Source organism: Peromyscus maniculatus, chromosome 4, assembly GCF_049852395.1.
Source record: "Peromyscus maniculatus bairdii isolate BWxNUB_F1_BW_parent chromosome 4, HU_Pman_BW_mat_3.1, whole genome shotgun sequence".
Taxonomy (NCBI): Eukaryota; Metazoa; Chordata; class Mammalia; order Rodentia; family Cricetidae; genus Peromyscus; species Peromyscus maniculatus.
The window spans coordinates 46,430,205-46,445,975 of NC_134855.1; the positions used below are offsets into that span (position 1 = coordinate 46,430,205).

General features: G+C 43.0%; 1 protein-coding gene across 2 annotated transcripts in view; it reads left to right on the forward strand.

Moving 5' to 3' along the window:
* Positions 1 to 10,465: 10,465 nt before the first annotated feature.
* Cers6 (ceramide synthase 6) overlaps positions 10,466 to 15,771 on the forward strand; it is a 262,719-nt gene continuing 257,413 nt past the window's right edge. Inside the window, exon 1 of one of the 2 annotated variants that reach the window (XM_006972379.4) lies at positions 10,466 to 10,833. In XM_006972379.4, the coding sequence (XP_006972441.1) occupies positions 10,664 to 10,833 (170 nt within the window). In that variant the 5' untranslated portion in view covers positions 10,466 to 10,663. The remainder of the gene's footprint in view (positions 10,834 to 15,771) is intronic. The other variant, XM_006972378.4, reaches the window with a different exon arrangement.

Below are 15,771 nucleotides of genomic sequence, written 5' to 3' on the forward strand. Positions count from 1 at the left end.
GTCATTTATGTATACTATCATATCATTTGCAAATAACAAAAGTTTGACTTCTTCCTATTCCCTTGATCTCTTTGGTTGCCTTGTTGCTCTAGCTAGAACTTTGAGTACTATACTAAATAGATGTGGGGATAGTGAACAGTCTTGTCTTGTTCCTGATTCTAGTGGAATCACTTTGTGTTTCTCTATACTTAGTTTGATGTTGGCTGTTGGCTTGTTGTAAATTGCTTTTATTATATTTAGGTATGTTCCTTGTATTCCTGATCTCTCCAAGACCTTTATCATGAAGGGGTTTTGGATTTTGTTGAATGCTTCAAACTTCTATGAAGATAAAATTAGACTTCCAGAGATATTAGTCAATTGTCCTTGGTCCTAGTCTCTGGATCTCCTTGATGTCTTTCTATATTGGAGCCCATGTGTCCGGTTTCTCAACCATGTTTTCATCTCCAGCTTTTTATCTACTTCTCAAGTGCCTAGAACAGAGCTGTCCCCATTGACTGCACCTGTTCCTGGAGCTCCTGAATTTAAAATACAGGACTGTGAAACCATAATTTCCCCAATTTTCTTCTGCTTGTATCTTCCTAAGTTATTTATATAAACTACCAGCCCCTTTACGTGTTTCTGTAAAAATGTCACTGGGGTTTAAGAAGGACCGGCAGCTCTAAGGTGAAATGTTGTGGGGAACCACAAGCAGGGTGCAGAGGCTCCTCAGAAGTAAAGGCCCATCCTGTTGTGAGGGCAGACTCTCTCCACAAAATCTGAGTCTTCCTTTCCTAGAAGAAGGAAATCTCTGAGAAACTATAAATTTCGTAACAGTAATGATAATAAATGCCCCCATGTTTATAATAAATGCTACACAGTCTCACTGAAATCTTGCTTTTATTTAATGTGGAATGACGTGTTATCCCTATTGCACATGTAAAATTCTGACATTTCAAGAGGTTGAGTCTTTAGTAAGAAAGTTTTCCAAAGAAATATAGGTTATTGTTGGTAAAGTCAGCTAAACACACACACACACACACACACTCCAAATCTGGTGATCTTCACATACACTAAATGACTCTTGAGATTTCCATCTTCCTTTCTAGATTGACTGTCATTTTCCAGATGGATTTCTTCCTTTACTGATAAAAGTATTGCTTTTACAATATGACCTCCTACATAAATAGTCTTTTAAGTGTAAAGGCAAAGAGCTAACCCTGGCCAGCAGATATGATTGACTTGCCTATAGTCATTATGTTGTCAGTGAAGAAATAAAAGACAAAGAGGAAAAGAAGTTGAATGCCTGTATGACCTTTGACTCATCTGTTTTCAATGCCATTCACTTTGTTCCCTGCCTGGCCCCTGAAGTCATTTTAGTTGTCAATGTCTGCTGTTTCTCAGAACATGCTGCTTTCTTGGCATCTATGGATTTGATAGTTGGAGCTGTAATTCTCCTCAAGTCCATGGCTCACAGCAACTTCTAGCTTTGGTATGGAATGCATGAGAATTTTGAACTCTCTAAAGCTATTATTTGGCATGAAGTAATTTAGCTAGTGAATACGATTAGAAGACAGCCAAGCAATTTCCACCTTGAACGTGGCCAGTTGGTTCCTTTCCTATCTTTACACTACGTGTGTGTGTGTGTGTGTGTGTGTGTGTGTGTGTGTGTGTGTGTGTCCATATAATGAATGGAATATAGTTTCACCATTTTCTTCTGTTATCAATACAGGTGACTGTTGATTCCTATGATGCCCAGCTGTTAATTTTTTTTTTCAGATAATTTTGGGCCACTCTTTCTATGTTTAATTTGAAAGAAGTACTGGATTCTTCATAAATTACTAGTTAAATGATTGATCACTCCTCAAGCAAGTTCTTCTTTGTTATAATCATCATAGATGCAAGTAACCACAGTGTGACATGGGCTATCACTCAGATATGCCTATTACTATAATACAGAAGTGATTAGTCAAAAGCACTGTATTCATTTAGGATGATGCAACTAGAGTTGAATCCTTCCTCGAGGTCTAAGCCTATTTAGACAATATAAATACACTATTCCCTCTTATATATATGAAGACTAAGAAGAATTTTCTGGGCTTCTCATGATCATGTATTCATTCAATATTTTCTAGTACTCCTAGCATGTCCAAGCTGAATGATCACTGTGTTAGGCAGTGAGCTTCTTATCGTTAGAGTTGTTAAATCTGGCTGATGGCCTTAGTGGCAAATTAGATTTCTTCCAGCCATGAAATACTACGTTTCTATATAAAGTCAATAATTTAAAGCAGTTTTTAGACCATTTACTCCTCCCACAAATGATTCACATGGAATGTTGAGTTTTCTTTTTCTCTTCAGTTTGCACAGTGAGAAGTAGAATCAGGTAAATAAATCAGATAGCCCACCTTCTAAATACTATTCATATATAAGTACATATAATAAAATATCATCATGGTTGACTCTACCTGTTAGCTGGGATAAAATGTATGTATGAATTTTTACACATGTAACTAATGTCAATTTAATCCTTAACTGAACAGATCATAGTCAAATAATCTGGTTGCTTCTCACTTTTCTTTAGTTGTTTTGCAACATCATGACAAACAAAGTCTAATGGATTCTCAAGTCATAATTGTAGGTTTAAATTTCAGGAGGAAAATGAACATTTATGCAGACTTTTATTAAAAACAGATACAAAGAAATCTAACCATTTGTTTGTTTTATCTAGTAATACCAGTATCATTGACAGCTGTCACAAGAAGTTTTCAGAGGTAGGAACTCTCAGGGAAGACAAAGAGAAAAACCATCATGTGGGTGACCTGCCTCCACTTTTTCCCCAGGGCACTCTTGAGTAGGGACAAGTGAGAAATATTTAGATGGAAATATAGAAGGGAGAGAAACACAGGATAGCCTTGGGATGGCCTGGATCAAAACCCACCAGCCCTTTCCATTTCTTCTAAAGTGCTATTTACAGAAATGCCAAGGGTGGAGCAAAAGACCTCTATGTGCAGACCCTTCCAAACACCTGGTAACCACACACCCCTTATGCAGCCCTGATGTGTAAGCAAACTCAAATCTCACTAGGAAACCTTTGTGGGCTCCCACACCTTCTTTAATATTACTTGACATGGTTTTAAGAAATACTAAGCCAGGCAGGTTCTTCTTGGAGCTCCCACGAGTCACAGCTGGGTGAGACTGGCGATGACTTTTCTCTTCTAGTAGTGTGCACAGCATCTTTCAGCACTGTGAATGCTAGCCAGAAGGGATGAAGCCTCTAGTTGAGTACCAGCTCAACTTCTCCATGTTCTATAACGTAAGTATGTGGTGTCTTCAACAATAAAATCTTATTATCAGATTCTGGAGGGTAACCAATAGCACTGGCAATAGCCTGCAATGTTTTGGGGAGGCATCTATGGACTTCATTGACCAACAACTCAAGAAGAGGTAACCCATTCTTGGCCTGATACTGGGGGCTTTACTTATATTATGTCTAGTTGGAGTATTGTACCCCCTCATTATATGGTACCATATATAAATTTCTTTTATGTATTTATACTTTAGAAAGCTTTCAAACTAGTAGGTTTCCATATGGCTTTTTCAAAAGGCCATTACTGTTAGTTATACCTTGCTATATGCCCTCACATACCCCATCCCACAATTCAAATTTTTCCATCTGTCCTTGATAATCCTAAAATCTATTTCCTCTTCCTTGGGAGATCGCCTGTTCCTTCATAGTCACCTACTAGCTATCTCATCTCTTTAGGTGTTTTGAATGAAACACATGTCTAAAGGTTAAAAGCTAACATCCACATAAAAGAGAAAACATGCAATGTTTGTTTTCCTGGGTCTGGGTGACTTAATTCAGGATGATTGTTTCTGTTCCATATATTTACTTGTAAATTGTTAACTTAATTTTTTAACAGCTGAATGAAATTCTATTGTGTAAACATGCCATATTTTCATTAGCCATTTATCAGTTAATGGATATATAGCATTTTCTTGTGTAATAGTGGCACAAATGCTATAGAAGTAACCAACCACTTCCTAAACATTGGATTTAAGGCCAGCTCCATGATACGGGACTCATATCTGACACTCTCAGTGAGGTGAACAATCTGAAGCTAAATAGGTCAGACCTAGTACTATTATTCTGTTAAATGGGCAATGAAATAAAATGACCTCAAATGCCATATTGCTATACGCATTACTTAACCCTCCTCAGAAAAGCTTCTTCTTACAGTACATAGTAATTAACCTACAGCTGTTCAATATACACAGAGTAAAGTCTTTGGAATGCTCAGTCCTAAATGGGATGTGTTTATCATACTTCCTTCCCTCAAGGCTCAGGGTTCTATGTAGAAGAGGGGAACAGAAAGATTGTAAGAGCCATAGGTGGTGAATGACTTCAAGGAAACAGTGTTCTCCAGATACAACAGGGCAGATGCTCATATGAACTCACAGATATTGTGACAGCATGCATAAGAAACTGTAGAAATTCAAGGCAGACAAAATCTAGCACACAGAACTGGGGAGATGGGCATGGAATTCCACCCCTAGACAAGGAGTTAATGGTATTTGATTGCTGCTTAAAGAGAAAGTTAATTTTCTTCAATGAAGTAACACTTGGTATATCAACCACACTCAAGGGCATGTCCCACAGACAGGAGTAGTTGGCCAGCACAAACTGGACTCCATGGGTTTTGTGTTTTATTTTATTTAAATTTTTATTAGATTTGTTCACCTTATTTTATGAGTGTTTTGCTTGTATGTGTGTATGTAGGTATGGGCACCATGTGTATGCTGTGCTCACAGAGGTCAGAAGAGGGTTTCAGATTGCCTATAACTGGAGTTACAGAGAGTTGTGAATCAACATGTGCGTGCTGGGAATAGAACCTGGATCCTCTGCAAGAGCAGCAAGGGCTCTTAACCATGATCCAGCCCCATGCTTTATTTTTTGAGAAGGGGATTAAGGAGGTTGGGAGGTGGGGAAGGAACTAGGAAGAGTTGGAGGAGGCAAATGAATATGATCAGAATGCATTGTATGAAATTCTCAAACAATAAATAAAAACTCTTGAAAAACAAACAAGAACAAAGACTAAAGATGGGCAGGAACACATGCTATGGAGTGTGTTCTGTGTGCTAGATGTTCCTTTCATGTTTGACACCTTAGCTTATCATCAGCCCAATGCTGTTAGTTAAATAATACTTATTTCTTCTTTTTAAGTTGGGGGAAGATGCTGTATTGGGGAATATTATTTTAAGGTGTGTTACTTTTGTTTATGTTGCATTTGTTTAACTTGGTGAAGCTGTGTTACTGACGGTCTAAATAAAGAACTGGCCAATAGCAAGGCAGGAGAGGAATAGGCATGGCTGGCAGGCAGAGAGAATAAATAGGAGAAATCTGGGGAAAGGTGGAAGAAGGAGGAGCCAGAGAAGGAGGAAGACTCCAGGGGCCAGCCACCCAGCTACACTGCAAGCCATGGAGTAAGAGTAAGATTTACAGAAGGAAGAGAATGGGAAAAGGCCAGAGGCAAAAGGTAGATGGAATAGTTAGTTAAGAAAAGCTAGCAAGAAACTAAGCTAAGCTAAGGCTGGGCATTCATAATGAAGACTAAGCCTTCGCGTGTGGATTTATTTGGGAGCTGGGTGGCAGGTCCCCCAAAAGAGCAGAAACAACCAACAATACTGAGCTTCTTACATTGTTATTACTGATGTGCCTACTGTAGAGACAGATCCTGCCTACCTATTGCTGAAATCATTTACAAGGACACATACCATATACAGTATGAGTGGAATCTCCATAGGTAGGCACCTGGGCAAACAAAAACAACAACAACCCAAAACCCGAACTAGTGTAGACATATGGTGACTTTGCCAAACTCTTAGACTCAAGGGAGTACAACAATGTTATAATATTTCCTATTATTACCAGTTCCTTTTTTTTGGCTTGGTAGTTAAAGAGTACTTGTTGCTCTTGCAGAGGACTGGAGTTTAGTACCCAGCTCCCATATCAGGCAGCACAAAACAGGTTAACAATAGCTCACTTGCACATACCCCCACATATACCAAATATAAAAAAAATAGTCAATGAGGTGAGTGTTTAAACTGAATGGTTACTTTTAGCACTGTCTTTGTTTTAAGCACTGAACATACGTAAGCAGGTGTGTAATCTAAGTGTGCCTTATATAGCAGGAATGGCACTATAAAGCAGCTCCTATGCTCTAGTCATAGCTAAAACGCAGGCTCATTAAATTTCATAGGTGTATCCCTTTGTTCCATACTAAAGGCTATCTGTTATCTGCTGTATCAGCAATGTTTTATTTATTGCTCTTATCAGATTTATCCCACCTTTTCCCACTGCTCCTGCTCTTTAAAAATCTTACTCATTCCTCATAATCTAATTACAGTTCTCCCTCTTGATTGGAGTTCCCTTCACCATTTCAAAACAGTATGCCTCCTTCTTCCTCTGAACCTTATTATCAGCACTAGCTGGGCACTTCTTTGATGTTTAGTGTGCCTTGAGTGGTGCTGGTGTGCATTGCTATCTGGTTTTCAGGAGAGTACATCCTCTTACCCAAGTAGATCTGTGTGTTCTTTCTGTAGAACAGGCACTACAATCTTGTGTCGCTCAAACTCATAGTGGGAAATCATGGAAACTTCTGGCTGTTCTCTTTCTCCCAAGAAGTAGAGAATCCTTATATGTGAACTTGAAGGCATGTGGAAGAGCTAAGATGTGGGTGTGCACCCAAGGATGAGAAAACTGGCTTAGCTTTGTAGATAGTTTCCAGTTGCCTGGAAAAGCAGGTGTATTCTAGTACCCCACTTCATATTCAGATTACAGAGCTGTTTCCTAATTGTAGTTCAGGCATTTTATACCCCAACTCCTCAACTTTTTTCTAGTCTCTTCGACTTACCAACCAGCTGTTCATTTTTTCCTTGAGCTATATATTTGTGTGAGGTGTCCATTGCTTTTTGGTTTCCTGGGGGCAACAACTAGAAGCCCTTATTTTAAAGATACAAAGTGGCATTCCTGGAAGGTGCTGCCTCTCCTAACTTTCCCTGGACTCTAAGAGTTTGGCATGTGCTCTTGGAGTACTGTCTTGGATAATGAGACTCCTGGGTTAAAATTACAGTAATATAACCAGATAGGGAAATTTTCCACAAAGTTAAACAACTCCTTGGAATTTAAAGATGAGAAGGCAATCAGTACTCTTGTACTGTGTGGGACCTGAAGCTAAATGCTGACAGGACTCTCTGTGTCTTAGATTTTTTTCACTTAACTGTCTGAGTCTGACTTTGCTCTCTGTGGCAAACTAGCTTTTGTTTTTTTCCAGCTCTACCATGAAGTATGGTGGACAATATTCTCTGTGTTGGAATCCAAGTGTTTGCAAAGTAGGATCCAGACCAGAGCTCCATTATCTGCAGAAGACCCTTCACTGCTATCATGAGCCATCCCTGAATTAACCAAAATACAGTCTGATAAGAAATGATGGTTCACTGCGATCATGAGCCATCCCTGAATTAACCAAAATACAGTCAGATAAGAAATGATGGTTCACTTTATTGTGTTTTCAGAGTAATTATTTGAGTGATAGGTAGTATGATGGAGCCATTTCTTGAGGGAGATATGCTAGACAAGCAAAACAGGTGTTTGCTTCTCTGTGTATGGGCACAAAGGTGAAGAATTGACATAGACTCTTTTCCATGTCTAATCTCATGTTAACTTCATAATAATGGCTAGAGATAAGATAGATGCCATCCTGATGCAGCTCACAAAGGAGGACATGTGTGTTTGTAGAGACTAATTGACTCATCCAAGATCCTGACAAGTACTAAATCCTCCTTCTAGAACTGCCCGACAAAACCCATCCTCTATAATACTCTTCAAATCCCACCATGTTCTCAAAGGTGATGGGTGAGAGAGAAGCATGATCTGTTGTTCTCTTATTAGTTTGTCTTGTAGAAATGCAGCTTGAGAGAAGCAGGTAACTGGGCCCAGGAGAATGAGACAGAGAGAAGAAACACAAGCGGGTGAGTTGCAAAGCTGCTCACACATGTTCTGGAATACGGATGGTGATTTCTCCTCTCCAAAGAAGACTCACTTCAATGACATCTCCCTTCTTCGACCCAGAAATGGACAATCTCTTTCTTTGTGCCCACCTTGTGCTTCACATGATTGTAACAAGGATACATAAACATTGAATTTAACTATTCAAATATTATCGTCATCCAAAGATGTCTCCTTTTGGGGGAGGGAGATAGAGTAACATTGATTCATTAGTTTATAGTTAGTCAATAGTTTAATGAGTCCTCTATGTACTAGGTACTTTCTTTAAAATTTGAAACTACAACATTTAATAAAATAGACTATCTATCTATATCTAGATATCTATCTATATATCTATAAAGATACAGAGCTATAGATATAGATATTTGGGTTTTTTTTTGGGGGGGGACAGTGTTTCTCTGTGTAGCCTCAGCTGTCCTGGAACTCATCTATTTAAAGACCAGGCTGGCCTCAAACTCAGAGATTCACCTGCCTCTGCCTCCCAAGAGCTGGGTTTAAAGGCTTGCACCACCACCACCACCTGGCTGATAGATATTTTAAACGTTTGAAGCTTACATTTTAGAGACAAGGTAGCAATGGTGTTAATGTTGTGTTGATGGTGATGGTGGCTTTGGGGATTAAGGGTTGTACATTAACTTGGGTGGCAAATAGGAGGATTTATCCAGAATAAAATGAAGGAAAGAGAAGACAGATATTTTGGGAAAGATGTTCCAGGAACAGAAAAATGCACACAGCACATGAAGTGTGAGGGCATGGGAGGTATGGTCCATGAAGAACAGGGAGCCACGATAGCGACGCAGAGGGAGGAGAACACATAAGATCAGAGAGATAATAAGGAGCCAAATGTCTTACAAAATTATAATGTCTTTGACTTCTACTTGGGGAAGAACAGAGATGAAGCAAGTTTAAGTACTGGAATTGTGTGACAAAAATTTCAAATTCATCACTATGGTCGAGAGCAGACAGCAGAGGAACACGGACAGAATTAGGATTTAGGTGGTTGCGTGAAATGCTGGTTGTTTAGATCAGATGTCAGCCAAACAGGGGCAGAGGATGGAAGACTATGTTTTTAAAATGACTTGGGCAGAGTTTGTGATGTTAGAAAGGAGCTATGTCACCAAGAGGGAAGGGAAAAAGTGACTCCTTCCTTTTGGCTTGAGCTATGACCACAGGAAGGAAAGGTCTGGAGGGGAGATTAGTACTTTGGCCATCCAAAGATAACTGCTATGGACTGCATGTTTGTGTTCTCCCAAAATTCAATGCATTGGCATTTGGAAACAGAGCCCGTGGGATGTAATTAGCTTATGAGGGTGAAGGCTTGGGAATAGGGGTAGTGCCCTTGTAAGATGAGAGATACAAGGGTGCATTCTTCCAGCCTCTGCAACAAGAGATTCTTTGAGAAGACAATCACCTATCAGGAAGAGTTCCGGAAGTGTGCTTTTACCACATACTGGATCCACTAGAGCCTTGGCTTTGGACTTTGTCTCTGGGAGTATGAGCAATACATATTCATTGGTTGAGCCATATCGTCAAGCAGCCTGAACTAAGGCAAGAACTGACCTTTGCAATCACAGCTGACCTTGAGTAATTTCAAAGGGTGGAGAAGGCATGAATGGAAGCTCGACAAAGAACAGGAGGTGAGAGAGAATCTGGAGGCAACAGCGTAGGCCTTGAGGGTTTGGTTTAAAGGGAGGGGGGAAAAGGAATAAATACCACCCCCCATTACCCACCAAGTCAAAAGGTGGTTCCCGCTGTATTTGCAGGTGAGTGGAGTAGTTTCACATAACGCTGCTGTTATCAGCTCCTGTCATCACCACCATCACCCCCATCATTAAGCAATTAATTAATCACAAATTACTAATTTCTCCTGCTATTTCATAAATCGAAATAAGGGGCCTTATTCCCCGGGGAGCCGGCTCAATGAGAAGCAGCAGTGTAAAACGTGGCAGGAAGGTCGGGGGGGGGGGGGCAGGCTTGGGTTGGAGGCAGAAGTCTCTTGCCAAACTATCCCGCCCCAGTTCCTGATTTTCTTTTCGCACCGAAGAGGATGCTCCTTCCCCTCCCACTCCTTCCTCCTTTGCGCCCCCTACTTCTTCTTCAGCGGTTCTTTCTCAGTGTAGGGCTCTCGCTGGAAGCCCGGCCCCTGCCAGCCTCCACTTCGCCTCTCTGCGCACGGGAAGAGGACGAGAGCGCGCAAACCGCAACGGGGCAGGAGCCGGCGGTCCGACCGTGTGCGATCCAACTCCCGGCTGGGACAGAGGTGCAGGAGGCGCACCAGGTGCGGGTCCAGAGCCCGAGCGTGGCCCGCAGCCTTCAGGGCGTGGGCGAGCCGGCCGCGTGTGCCTCGCTGTTTGACGCGAGCACCAGCCAATCAGGGCGTGCGGCCAGGCTGCCACGTGACAGGCAAGGCGGCCCCTTTCCCAGCGCGGCCAGAGGGAGGAGAGGAGCGGAGCCAGCCGTGAGCCTGGGAGCGCAGCAGCCGCGGAGGAGGCGGCGACAGGCGGGAGCAGCGGCCGCACAGGCTCCGGGCCAGCCCAGCGCGCATCCCCGGCGGGCGCCCTGCGCTGCAGAGAGCTCGGAGGAGCGCGGGAGCCGCGACCCAGGAGTGGACAAAGCAAGATGGCAGGGATCTTAGCCTGGTTCTGGAACGAGCGGTTTTGGCTTCCGCACAATGTCACCTGGGCAGACCTGAAGAACACGGAGGAAGCCACCTTCCCGCAGGCGGAGGACCTTTACCTCGCCTTCCCCCTGGCCTTCTGCATCTTCATGGTGCGGCTCATCTTCGAGAGGTAAGAAGGGCCGGAGCGCCTGCTCTCCTGCACACACTCACACGCGTGCACACTCGCCTGCTCCGTGGCGCACGCCCCCGCGCTCGGGCTCACACCTCCCAACCTTTGTGTTCACCGTGGGGTCCCCGATCCCTCAGCCGGGCTGGCCTCCGGGGAGCTAGAGAGGGTCCGACTCGCCCGCCGATCTCCTCCAGGGTGCCGCGAAGGGGCCGCGGAGAGCTGGGTCGCCGCCCGCGCTCCTCCTTCCCCGGCTTCCTCCTCCCAGAGAGGGCCGGCGAACAAAGGTGAGCGGCGGCCGGCCACGGGGAACCGCTGCGCGGGGGCTCGGCCGTCTCCATCAGAGTGGCACTCGGCGCTTCCAGGCTGGGCTTCTCCTCCGAGGCTAGCCGCCACCCACTTGACATCCTGGAACGATGGGGACGCGCGGCCCGGAGGGAGGAGGAGCGCACACACTTCCAGCTCTTCCACTCCCGCACGCACGCGGGAGACGGGGCCGCGCTGCAGAAGAATTTGCCCGGACCTTTGGCTTCTGCTTGCTCCCTGGCTTCCATCCGTGACACCGTTTTAGTCCCTCAGTTCTAGGAAATGGGTGACGACAGCACTCCGGATCGTTAGTGGTTTCTTTAAAAGAGGGCAGAACAGGACCGGTGCCCATCATACAAAATGGTCATTTGAATCGATAGTAGGACCCCGTGACTAATCATAAGCTTCTTGCTGGTACCGGAAGACTCTTGAAATGTTGAAAGGATTGTCACGAAATTTTTGGTATGAGTCCTCAATTTGATTAGATCTCGCCATTGTATCCGCACACAAACTTAGGTTACTTCATTGAGTCAGCCTTAAGTCACGAAACTAGATTTTGCCTTGCTGTGCATTCAACACGCACTAGTGAAACAAAATCGGCACCACACACATCTTTCTTTTAACTGGAAAAAAAAAGTCGCCTTCCTCTTTCCTCCTCCCACCCCCATTCATCAGTGAAGACTGAATTTCTTAGATCACAAATACCCATTTCCACTCCAACCTTCCTTCCCTGCCTACAGCTCACCTTGGCTGTTGCTCAGGCTGCTGCTGTTATCTTGTTTACTCTTGGTTTGCCTAAAACCATTATTGAGGATGTCAGAATGTATCTTTTGTATCTTTTGTTGCTGCACATAGCAACAGAGCTTCCTGGGAACAAAAAAGTATGATTTGTTTTAAGGAGGGTGCATTTTTCAATGGGCAGTATTGTTGCTTGTGAACTAAATCAGCTGTTGCGGAGCTGAAATTGTCTTGCACAAAGGACAGTCCTTCTATTTTAAAACGATTGGAATCCAGTGCAAATATGTCATTGATCCTATCCAGCGCTGAAACTCCCTGTGAAAAAGCGGGTGTGTTTGAAGGCTGCAAATGTTTACTTACAGAAGTCTAACCTTGCTATCTCTGCAAAGACGAGCCGACTTTCAGGAATAATAGCAGGCTGCTGCCGGTGCTGGCACACTGGAAGGGCTCCGCACAGTTGCTGGATGACACCCCATGAAATCCGTCTGCATTTGTGTCGCTACTTTAAAGGAAATCTCAAGTTGTATATCTTGGAGAACAGAAAACATGGCAGCTGATGAACCATATGCGAAGGCTGCATTTCCCCAGCCTTCTTTTCCATTCTGATTCCAGGCTCTTCAGTAGGCTGGAGAAATATTAAAGATGAAGATAGCTTGGTTTGCACTTGGCTTTCTTTGTCTAAAACACACACACACACACACACACACACACACACACACACACACACACACACCAGTGATGTAATATCTAAAGACTGAAGGTTCGGTTTTCTTTTTGCAGAAATACTTTTTTCTTCCTAGTATAATCTCATAACTTGATTTAAGAGTTTATACAAAAGGGTCCGCAACCTTCAACTGCCAATTATGACATATGTCTCTGTGAGTGAGTGTGTTGTGTGTGTGAGGGGGAGTGAGTTTTCTCAAGGCCACTGATACGAGTAGAAGACATTTAATGGATTTATGATTAATGTTCAGACTGTTAACACAATGTCACACCTGTACGGTGGGATGCTGCTGACTTGGTGGAGAGTGACTGCTTTGTTTCTTCTTCCTCTAGTGGTGACAGCTGTGTCTTTAACTGTTCAGGCTCAGTTCTCTAAAAGTCAGAGAGTAATTGTAACTGGAGTCAGAGGTTCTGCATTTGTAGGTTTTTGTCAAACCCAAATATACACTCTGTTATTAGCCTGTGCTAGTCAGCTCATTAGTGTCCACCAAGGGCCTGAGTCAGTGTAACTGAGCCAGCCCATATTGTTGTCAAAGATACAGCTCATGCTAGGTGCCCTTTGACATGATGCACATGAAGCTTTTTCTTTCTTATAGTGTCCTGGAGTGGCTAACATTAATGAATCCCATTGCGATAGAGATAATTCCTCCGAAAGTCTATGCTTTGTCATTTATTTCAAAATTGAGAACATATCAGAAGATCAGTGATTATCCAAGATCTTTATCTTCTATTAAAGCCAGTAATGCTTTTGTAGAAACAAAAATCAACAAACTTGAGTATATACTCTTTAATCTTAACATGTTACTCCCCGCACAGGAAAGCACTAATGAATTGACTGAGTTGGGTCTTGTCAATTGAATAACTCCTTTTTCTGTTTTCCCTGCCACTGTTGGGGTGTGATAGAGGAAGCACCAGTGGCCAGGGCATGTCATTTTGCAACAGCATATGGAGAACAATATGGTAGCCCAGCATGGCTGGTTAAAAATAGAGCAGCCTAAGGTCACTGACTTGAGTCTGTGAGATGCCCAAACCTCCCCAGCTCTTAGTAACAGCCTTGTACTACCATTTGCCCTGGGGAGAAATGGAATGAGTCAATGTACATACTACCTGATTAACAGAGTAAAACTCTTAAAAAAAAAAAACAGATAAATAGCATCTCTTAGGATGAAAATTCTGTCTCCCATTATATTATGTTGGTGACTTGATGACAGAAAACATATTTAATAATGTAGAGTTGTCATCCATTCCATTTCTTGATTTAGTGCTTGGCTAGGCTCTGCAGACCATCTCTGGGAACTGTAACAAATGCTTCTTCCAACTTTACTTTTGAAAAATGTGCTTGGAAGTGGTGGTGGCACACACCTTTAATCCCAGCACTCAGGAGGCAGAGGCAGGTGGATCTCTGTGAGTTTGAGGTCAGCCTGGCTTACAGAGTGAGTTCCAGAACAACCAGGGCTACACAGAGAAACTCTAGTCTCTTGGGAAAGCAACAACAACAACAAATGTTTTGCTGTGGTATTCACCAGTAACGGAACTAAAGTTCAGTTGAACTCCTGTTTGTAAATAAAACTTCTTGGAATTATTCTTAAGAAAGGCAACTTTACTGTGTCCTAGTCTGCATGTACATCAAGCTAGGGCCCACATCGGGGTTTATATCTGTTTATTCCTCAAAAGCAAATGACCATTGCAAGTCAAGGTTGCTTTCTTTTTTAAAAAGATACTTCTTGCTACTTATGGCATAAAAATCTTTTTTTATTATTATTATTTCCACATGAACTGAAAACAGGTGTATTTGTGGAGTGCCGTGAAGTGCAGTGTGTAATGAAAACTATATCACGTGAATAAACATATATGTCACCTGAGAAATCCTTACTTTTTTCTCATGCGAATATTTACTCTTGGGAACTTTTAAGCAGTGCACACAATTGCCTTCCGGTGTAATAGACCTTAAACAGACATTCCTCCAAACTCGGGCCACCTTGACCTCTGTCTTTATTCTCTTGTACCGGGAGCCTCTGGTAACTACCATTCTGCTCTCTACTTATACGAGAGTGATTGTGTTAGGTTGGAAGGGGTGTGTGTGTGTGTGTGTGTGTGTGCGTGCGTGCGCGCATATGGTGTTTATTCTCTAAAGACCTAGCTCATTTCACTTCATCTATTGCAAATGGAAGACTTCTGAAAGGTCAGAGAGTGTTCCGTTCTGTATGTATAGCTCCTTTCTCCATCCACCTGTTGATGAATTAACTGGACAGGTTTGGCTGTTACCAAGGATGATGCGACAGTTGTGATGATCCTGGTAGCTCTGTGCTGAGTTTTCCAGATATAAAAAGGATGGCGTAGGTAGAAGCTGTATAGGGCCCTTCCTTACTACTTTACCTAGCAAGCACAGGGTTCAAGGTGCTTTTCCTTCCAAATCTCCTATTCTTGTGATTCTCCTGTATGAAGATTGTTAATTATTATCCCATGAGATTCCGAGTGAGGCTAATCATCATGGTTTGGCAAGCACAAATAAGCTTTCTCAGAATAAAGGTGGTTTTATTGTTGTTTCCATAGAAATACTCCAGTCAATCATTTGGCTTCTTTTTAAAAAGTATTTTTCAATTGTGTTTTGAGCCAAAAAGAATCCTTCGGGGTGTTACCACTTGTGTTGTGAAACGTTACAACATTCCTGGCTAACCCAAAAGGAAGCTTCTACAGAGAAAACAGCTGTTTGCTTGCTTTAGACATCTTTTTGTCAGAATCTAGAGTTAAGCTGACATCTGACTGAGTGAGAAAGCCGTAGTAGCTCAGTGCTGACAGGGTGGCTCTCAGTGCCACACCACAGGAGGAGTGCCATCCCTCGGGAGCTGACACCAGTCCAGTGAGCAGTGCTCAGCCCCAGAATGACTCTCTCTTCCACTGTCGGTGATGTCTAGCCTCCCCCCCCCCTTACAGTTTGTGTTCTGTCTCTGCCTTGGGACCCCTGAGCAGAGGAGGATAGCGAAAATGAAGGCTGAAGGCAAGGGACTGGGGTGATGTGCTGGGGGTGGAGGAGTGAGGGAAGGTACCGTGAAAAAGTACAGTAGCCGATCAAGTCCAGGACTGAAGGATATTGTTGCATTGTACCCTTGAATGAAAAGGCAGGTGTCCTCAGACACAGTTCAGGAGAGTGGGATAACTTCCACACAAGCGTTT